The sequence below is a fragment of the Chiloscyllium plagiosum genome, chromosome 19 (genome assembly GCF_004010195.1).
Source record: "Chiloscyllium plagiosum isolate BGI_BamShark_2017 chromosome 19, ASM401019v2, whole genome shotgun sequence".
Taxonomy (NCBI): Eukaryota; Metazoa; Chordata; class Chondrichthyes; order Orectolobiformes; family Hemiscylliidae; genus Chiloscyllium; species Chiloscyllium plagiosum.
Window position 1 is genome coordinate 69965213 of NC_057728.1, and position 9795 is coordinate 69975007.

Here is a 9795-nt window from a genome sequence, read left to right on the forward strand (position 1 = left end):
ATATTTCTGATGATGTCCAAGAATTCCTGTGTTGATTGTATCCTTAGTAGCCACACACGCAGACAACAGCAACATGAATTCGACTGGGACAACACTACTATCATAGGGCAAGCCAGACAGAGAACAGCCAGGGAATTCCTAGAGGCATGGCATTCATCCACAAACTCCATCAACAAACACATCGACCTGGACCCAATATACCGGCCACTACAGCGGACAGCTGAAACTGACAACCGGAAGCGGCAGGGACAGGCCACTATAAATGCTGGAGGAAACACCACAGAAGCGCTTCACAGGAGGCTCCCAAGCACTGAGGATGTCACCGAGACAGGGGACGAAACGTTTGCAACAAAAATTTCCAGCTCGGCGAACAGAACCACAGCATTGAAGTGGTATTGTAAGTTAATTTGGAACACCAATATCCCACATTTTGAACAGATGCACACGACTTTTGAACTCTCATTTTCCCCAGGTACTGAGATTGATGTAAACTGTAGGTTTTCTCAGATAGAAGCGCAAAAAACAAATGTAGAATCCCTTGGGATTATCTACATACACCTTCTGCAGTTGTTGCAGAACCATTGGCAGCCACTTACAAACAGGCAGCCTGTCTGGCTTCTCAATTACAGAATATATTTGTCATGGGGAGACCTTAATAATAAGGACAGCATTGTTTCAGAAGTGTAAATAAAGGAAATATTGGAGTCTGCAGCATTCTCAAGGGCATGTGTAAGAAAATGTATTATTTCTTGCTGATATACTACTGCATTCTTTAATTGTTTGAATCGATCTGGTCATTTATTCAGTCAGTTCCCCCAGTGGAACAGATTGTGGAGTTTAGTTTCACAATTTCCTCGTTAAAACTAATGTTAATGCCATAGTATTTCCCCGTGCATGTTTGAGCAGTGAAATTTGAATGTTTGCATTTAGTAAGCATACTGTTAATAAGAGCAACTGTCAAAAATGTTGTCTTTCCAACATATTTTGTTTCTGGTGATCAACTTATTCTATATCCACAAATTGGGCAGGATTTTAAAAGTGATTTGTAAATTGTGAAGTACTTTGGAATGTCATGTGAATGTGAAAGGCACAATACAAATCCAAGTCCTTTCTTCTTTTAAAACATGGCATTTGTGGCTTCCCCATTCAGCAACTGACACAAAAGGAGTGTCCTAAGGTCACACAAAACCACTAAACTGACACTCACATCCAAAACGTAAGAGCAACTACTTGAGGTGACATTCATTCCACCCTTTTAAGGGAGGAAATATTGAAAGGTCCCTGATAACACCTACTGTGTTAACAGATGGCTCTTCATAAGGTAGGCTTCCTCTTTCAAAGATAACGAGTTACAAATTTTACAACTATTGACACAATAGCATTATTATTTCAACTCATCAGAAACCAACAAAAACATTAATTCTACAGTAAGATAGGTGCTGCATTATCATACTGCAAACGCAGTGAAGTGTTCAATACTGCAAGAAGGCCTTTAACTGAGGATACAGTGTGCCATGACTTCAGTGTACAGGCAGATGCAAACTCCTCTGACTCATGTTAGCATGAAAACCACCAATGAACAAGTAGCTTTCCTTTTGCCCATGTATTTATTTAGCCACTTTGTTCGTAATGAAAAATGACAGGAGCTTAAAATATTTGTTTATACAGGCAGGAAAGCAGTCTGTACAAAAGCCTGCAAAATGGTTTATGTTGTATTCCAAAAAAAAAAGGACTTCTGGCTTCAAATTTAAGATTTCCTAATTTTACACATGGTAATTAACATTACACTACAGTTCACCTGAAATGTGAAACTCTTTTTTGGTTGAAGAATGAATGAATGAATTATTGCTAACAACAAACACAGAATTCTGGAGGAACTCAGCAGATCTGGCAGCATCTGTGGAGAGAGAAAGAGAGCTAACATTTTGAGTCCAGAATGATTATTCACTGGAACGTGCTTCATTCTGGTCTCCTCTTGCTGCTCCTTTCTCCATCTTGCATGCCATGGGAAAGATAGAAAGGGATCAGAACTGTGGCCACAAGCAAAATGGTCAAGGATTGAGACAAAGGTACTGTTTCGAGCAGCAAGAAGGTAGTGAGTGAGGTGGTTAGATGTTGGGAGTAGGGTGAGGATCAGAAGGCAGCCAATGTTTATTGATGCCGAAGTTACTGTGGCATCACTGATAGTGACCACATGCAGATTAAGGCATTTCCTAAGGTTGCAGTGTCAGCCAAAAGTGAAGCATGGAAAAAGAAATGCATTGCTCAAGGAGCTTATAATGATGGGGTAAGATGAAGTAGGGGAAGAATTTAAAGAAAAGAAATTTGAATTAAATTAGGACAGCAAACCAATGTTAAATAGCAAGAAAAGGATGGTAGATTTGTTACATCTAACCTGGGAAAGGATGCAGTAGGATATAATTTATATAAATTGGAGTCAATATCAAAGCCAGATAAGAAGCCAGTTGAGAGCATTATGAAGGTTCCAGAGCTGACTAGTGCAAATAATCATCTCAGCAGATCTGATGGATATGGGTGTGGCTCATGTACCACCTTGCTGATCAATAAATGTGAGATTTGAAATAAAGATGCCAAGGTCTTGCATTCTCTAGTTCAACATCAGCAAATATAGCTGGATGTGATTCTGTTGTTTCCATGTCTTGCTCAAGATGGAGGGCACAACTGGGAAATGTGTAGGCACAAAAATTGCTCAAAGTGAAAACAGTTGTGGCCAAACTAATTGGTGAAGGCACAGAGCTACATGTTATTAGCATATCTATGAAAGCTGAGCCTGTAACTTTAATGTCACCAAGAAACAGCACATTGCTGAGGAAGAGGCAAGGAGAGGAAAAAAGCACAATCATGTTAAACACCTCATTGCAGTCAAGGAGAACAAATCAAATTGATGCACTGCACAGTTAGATAAGACATTGTTGTCTTTTATGATGAATGTTTTGAAGCTGTGAGCAGAGTAGGAGCTAAATTGAAATGATAATAATGTAGTTTTGCAATAAATGGTGCAAATCTGTGAAACTAGGAAGTTCAGAACTTGGCTACTGAACACATTGCATTTCCCAAAAAGAAGGTGGATTTCTCCATGCAGTCCTGCAGAAAGGCTAAAATGTATCACAGTGACCACTGAGATTTTCATCATATCACATTGATCAAATGATGGCCATAGCATCTCTAAAAAGTGCCCACTGATCTAGTATGGTAAGAATGTAGCTTAGAAAAATGCGTAATGAAAATTTCCAGCACAATCAAACCATAAGACATCGGAGCAGAAATTAGGTCTTTCAGCCCATTGAGTCTGCTTTGCAATTCAATCATGGCTGATACACAATGATGACATGCAGATGTTAGAATAAAGGAAACACGATTTTTGGATGAGCTCAGATTAATTGTGGATAAAGGATGAGTGTTTGGCCAAGAAAGCATTGGAATAGTCAAATCTGGAATGACTAAAGCATTGTCAAGGGCTTCAGCAGTTTATGGGCTGCTGAGGCGAGAGGAGAAGATATCAATGATTGTGTGCTAACAGTGTGCTTGCTGAGGTCTTGGGTTCCTAATCTATCAATGCTTAGATACATAATACTTTCAACCATGCTATTTAAATTCCTCCACAGCCCTGCACTTCTTTAACTCTGTAGCCTCCAAAGATTCTGACCTCTTGAGGATTCAGTTTCTTCTCCTCTCCCATTACAGATTAACAATTTGGCCTTGAACGTGGAGGGAACAATTTGGAAATGTGTAGACACAAAAAATGGCCATGTAGTGGAAAGTGTTGATGATAGCTGTAAGCTCGGGACTGATATAGATGTCTTGGTGGAGTGGGTGGGAAAGTTTAACTCTAATAATTGTGAGTTAATGCATTTAGGGAGGTCAAACAGTAAAAAGGAATACACAATAAATGAGAATATACTGAGAGGGGTAAATGAAGTGAAAGATCTTGGCATGCAAGTGCCTAGGTCCCTATAAGTAGTAGTACAGTTAGATAAGGTTATAGAGAAGGCATATGGAACTGGTGTCCTTCATTGGCAGAGGTATAGAATTCAGGGATATAATGATGAACCATATAAGACACTGATGAGACCACAAGTTGTGCAGTCCCAGTCACCACATCAGAGGAAAAACATAATAGCACTGGAGAGAGTGCAAAGAGTATTTACTTCAATATTGCCAGGGCTGGAGAATTGTAGCTACGAGAAGATATTGAAGAGGTTGGGGATATTTTCCTTGGAACAAAGAAGGCTGAGGGGTGACATGATTGAAATGTACAAAATTGTGAGAGGTAGAGATAAAATAGATTGGAGGAACCTGTTTCCCTTAGCAGAGAGTTCAAAAACCATGGGTCATAAATTCTAGCTAAGTGGTAGATGAGTTAGAGGAGATAAGAGAAAAACTTTTTTTTACGCAGAGGGTGGTGAGTGTCTGGAGGTTGCTGCATGAGTTGGTAGTGGAGGCAGAGACCCTTTTACCTTTTTAAAAAATGCCTGGATGTGCAGCTTAAACTGTAAACAGCAGACTATGGGCTGCAGGGAGATCGGATTAGAAAGGGTATCTGGGTGTCTTCGGGTCAGAATGGACAAAATTGACTGAATGGCCCCTTTCTATAGTTCTATGGTGCTATTCACACCCTCTTTCCTTTAAGGCAGCACCTTAGTGGGCGGCACGGTGGCACAGTAGTTAGCACTGCTGCCTCACAGCGCCAGAGACCCGGGTTCAATTCCCGCCTCAGGCGACTGACTGTGTGGAGTTTGCACGTTCTCCCCGTGTCTGCGTGGGTTTCCTCCGGGTGCTCCGGTTTCCTCCCACAGTCCAAAGATGTGCAGGGTCAGGTGAATTGGCCATACTAAATTGCCCATAGTGTTAGGTAAGGGGTAAATGTAGGGGTATGGGTGGGCTTCGCTTCGGCGGGTCGGTGTGGACTTGTTGGGCCGAAGGGCCTGTTTCCACACTGTAATCTAATCTAATCTAATCTAAGAACTCAAACATTTGCTTGTTTTAAATCTCGCACAGTACTAAATTTGTCTGATAACATACCTACGAAGTGCTTTGTGATGTTTTACTACATGAAATGTGCTATTTAAATTTGTGTTGCTGTTTTGTAAATCATAGCAATCAGTTCTGTTGCAGAAACAATGATTGAGCAAAATGTGAAGGAGTAAAATATATTTGTGCTTCCTACATTTACAACAGGAATTACACTTCTAAAAGGTACTTCAATGGTTGTAAAGCATTTTAGGACAGACTTTGAACAGATCAAGCAACTCAAAACTGGGCATTCATGAGGCACTTCAGTACAATCTGCAGCCTCTTGGCTCAGCATATCCTCCACTCAACTGCTACCAGCAACCTGGTGCATCTACCAAACAGAATGGACAGCAAGTGATACACAGAGCTAAATAATCTCTCAACAAACAGAAGAGTCTTGCCTCATCCAGTTGTGAATGGTGGTGGACAATCAAACAACTCACCAGAGGAGACTCCACAAATATTGCCATCTTCAATGATGTAAAAGTCCAACACATCAGTGCAAAACACAAGCCTGAAGCATTCACTGGAATCTTCAACTAGAAGTGCCAAGTGGATGATCAAATTGGCCTCCTTCAGTTATCCCAATGTCACCAATACTTGGTAGTTTAGCCATGGGAAAATGCAGGGACAGCATAGGGTGGTGGGATGATCTTCGGAGGTTTGGTGTGGTCCTGATGGGCCAAATAGCTGTAGGGATTCTATGAAGTGATTGCAGGCACTGGATATTGAAAAACCTATGGACCGTGACAACATTCCAGCAATAGTACTGATAGCTTGTGCTGCAGAATTTGCCGTTCCCCTAGCCAAGCTCTTCCAATACAGTTACAACACTGGTGTTTATCCATCAATGAGGAAAACTGCCCAAATCCAACTAGGCCAATTACCATCCCATCAGTCTGATTAGATTCCCTACAGTGTGGAAACAGGCCCTTCGGCCCAACAAGTCCACACCGACCCATTTCCCTCTGACTAATGCACCTAAGCTACAGGCTATTTAGAATGGCCAATTCCCCTGATTTGCAAATCTTTGTGGCTGTGGGACGAAACTGGAGCACTCAGAGGAAACCCACGTAGACAGGGGAGAACGTGCAAACTCCACACAGACAGTCACCCAAGGCTGGAGTCAAACCCGGGTCCCTGGCACTTTGAGGCAGCAGTGCTAACCACTGAACCAACGTGCCGCCATGCAGTTTACAGTCAATAATTAATAAAGTGATGGAAGGTGTCATCAACAGTGCTATCAAGCAGCACATGCTCAGCAATACCCAGCTCAGTGTTACCAAGTTTGGGTTCTCCTGACCTCATTATAGCCTCCTGACCTCATTATAGCCTCGGTTCAAACATGGACAAAAGAGCTAAATGCGAGAGGTGAGGTGAGAGCGACTGCGCTTGACATCAAGGCTGCAGTCAACTAAGTGTGGCATCAAGGAGCTCGAGCAAAAGTGGAATCAATGAGTATCAGGGCGAACTCTCTGTTGGATAGAATCATATCTGACACAGAAGAAGATGGTTTTATTTGTTGGAGGTCAGTGATCTCAGCTCCAGGACACGTCTGCAGGAGTTCCTCAGGGTAGTGTCCAATGCCCAACCATCTTCAGCTGCTTCATCAGTGACTTTCCCTCCATCATAAGATCCAAAGTGGGGAGGTTTGCCAATAACTCACAACCTCTCGGATAATGAAGCAGTCCATATTCAAATGTATCAAGATCAGATCATTATCCAGGCTTTAGCTGAGAAGTAGCAAGTAACATTTGCATCACACAACTGCCAAGCAATTCATGTCTCTAATAAGAGGCAATCCAACTTCCTCCTCTTAACATTCAGTGGTGTTACCATCTCCCACTCTCAACATTCTTGGGATCAGCATTGACCAGAAACTCAAGTGGACTCACCACATAAACACAGTAGGCACAAGTGGGTCAAAGGCTAGGAATACTGCTGCGAGTAACTCACATCCTGAATCCTCAAAGCCTCTCCATCATCTACAAGACACAGTTAGGATTATGGTGAAATACTCCCCACTTGCCTGATGCAGCTCCAACAATTGTCAAGAAATTTGACACCATCCAGGACAAAGCAGCCCACTTGATTAGCACCACATCCACAAGCATCCACTCCATCACCACTAATGGTCAGTACAGCACTATGTACTCTTTACAAGATGCACTGCAGAAATTCATCAAAGATCCTTTGAAAACACATTCTGAACCCATGATCACTTCCATCCAGAAAGACAAGGGCAGCAGATATATGGGAACTTCACGACCTACAAGTTCCACTCCACTCACCAGCCTGACTTGGAAATATATCACCATTCCTTCACTGTCACTAGGTCAAAATCCTGGAATTCCCAACCTAAGGGCATTGCAGATTGCCCTATATCACTTGGACTGCATTGAGTTCAAGAAGGCAGCTCACCAGCACCTTCTCAAGGGCAAAAAAATGACTTAAAAATACATCTCAAGCTTATGGAAGTTGCTTTATGTGGTAAAGGCAAGACTCGTGTTTCTTTTAACTAAAGTGCAAGTAATTCTCTCTTTAAAAAAAGTGTATTAAAATATCACTATCACTATAACTTCAAATATATTTGGTTTCTTGTTTATCAAGCACAACATAGATATATATTGTAGAATTATAAACACAAAGAATTGCAGATAATGAAAATATGAAACAAAGACAGACAGTCCTGGAGACACCCATCCGAATGTTTCTGACAAAGGCTCACTGGACTCAAAACATTAACTTTATTTTTCTTTAAACGGATACAATAATATCAGAGCAGCTGTGTTTCTGCAGCATTTTCTGTTTGTTTCAGATAGTAGAATTTTTGTCTCTTATCTTTTCTTCTTACAGATGCTGACTGGCCTAGCTCTGCCATTTGGCATTTTATTATTGAATCTAAGCTTTCCAACATATGCATTTGAGTTTTATATTTTAAGTGCAGTATATGAGTGGTCTGAACACATTAAATTCAACAACAGTCACATCCGACTTAATCAACATCTAAATCTAATAACGACCGAACGTTCAAAATGTTCCTAGAAATTACACAGTTTGATATTCCATACAACAAAAGTCACGCGTTATTCCGTGGTGCAGCAGTGCTTTGAACTGAAGCTGTCCAATTGTGGGCTATTGTTGTGCACTGACCAGTGCCAGCTCCCAGGACCACACCCAATGCTGAAATACCCACGGAGAAAATTCCTCATTCTTGAGCATGGTCCACACGCTGAACATAAATACCCAGTGTTCCTCGCATTCAGACATAAAGTAATGCTTTCACGGTTTTACTTTTCAAACAAATGCTAGGCTTCTAAAGCATGAAATCCTTTTGATGTGATCCTGTGATCTCAGCTGCAAATTGTTATACAAAACGTAGGAGATTCTGTCATGTCCATAAATCTGGTTACACGGGGGCATATTTATGTACTCATTAAAGTAATCTCAACCTTTATTTTGTTTCGAGTCTGCGCTGGATTATTCTAAACATTTCTCATTGAGGGGGATGGACACCTTTAAAAAAAAACATAGGAATGTCATGCTTTGCTTCTTTTTTATTAGCTAGTCGAAGTTGTAATCTAAAACTGTCAAGTCTCAAAGCTATATAATTAAGTAGTAATGTATGGGAATTGAGAGTGAGTTTATCACAGCCTTGAACGTACCGAGCTTTGTTTTGCTAGGAAGGCTGGGCACCTTCAGCAAAACACCTTCACCTTCTCCACTTCGATTTTAAAAACACAACGCTATGTTTAGGGGTTGCAGACAAAATACTTGCCATAATTTCCATCCAATTAGAGTCACAATGCAGGGATACCGGTGGCTTAACATGGCTTTATAAAATCGAAGACGGATAGATGATTTCGCAATGTGAGAGTGACACTCAGCAAAAGGCTCGAGTTGGCGAAAACTTTGATACGGAAAAAAAGTGTCCAAGTAACACTGAATGCAAAAGGCAGAAACACGATGGGCCAAATGGCTCCCTCTGTGCAGTAAAAAGCGAAAGTTTATAGAGTCGTTGTGTGAGTGCACAATAACTCTCAAGATGCGATGGTTATGGCTTTGTAAGGGCTGGTGGCGATATGTCAGTGCTCTTTTGATCGCTTTCATTGGCTCTTCCAACTTGTTCGGGCTGTGAGGCCAGCTTTGTTAATGGTGCTCTTTGATCAGCGCCTGACTGCCTGCAGGTGCCAGATGTCATCGCATTTTTACAAGCAGCGTGTCTCAGCGCTTAAAAAAAAACACACACACACATCAGCCCTACTGCAGAAGCACTCGATTGAAAACTCACGATCTTCCTTAAGATCGAAACATGTTTTAAAAAAAAACAGAATGAGGGATACACAGCCGGAACCGTCCCGGCCAGTCGTCATGTATTAAATCAGGTCTAGGCTGCAGGTTTTCAGAGATGGAAAGGATTCAGAAGCAACAGTTTGTTCTGACAGCGGGCAAACCCACATTTCCTACTAAATAAACAATATCCCTGCCAGGGCCAGGATCCCCGAAGTTCTGAAGTGCTTTCGCTTGTGTGTATTGAAATCCATACCTGGAAGCAGTGGCCAGTGAGCGAAGCTAGAAAGGAAACACGCCAGGCATTGCAAACTCAATCTCTCCGCATCAACGGGAGAAAGCAAAGACACACTTACCGTTCTGCTCCTTGTTACTTGATGGCTGGATCTTGTTGATTTGGGCTTCCGATCCATGATGGCGGAAGTGGAGAGCCGATATTAGCAGTAATACTAATGACAAGGACATTTGGGG

The 9795-nt window shown here is 41.7% G+C and overlaps 1 protein-coding gene across 1 annotated transcript in view; it reads right to left on the reverse strand.

The window, feature by feature from the left end:
• Positions 1–9789, reverse strand: part of pdgfc (platelet derived growth factor c) — a 408768-nt gene extending 398979 nt beyond the window's left edge. The window contains exon 1 of the mRNA XM_043708811.1: positions 9681–9789. Coding sequence (XP_043564746.1) covers positions 9681–9789 — 109 coding nt within the window. The remainder of the gene's footprint in view (positions 1–9680) is intronic.
• Positions 9790–9795: the final 6 nt, after the last annotated feature.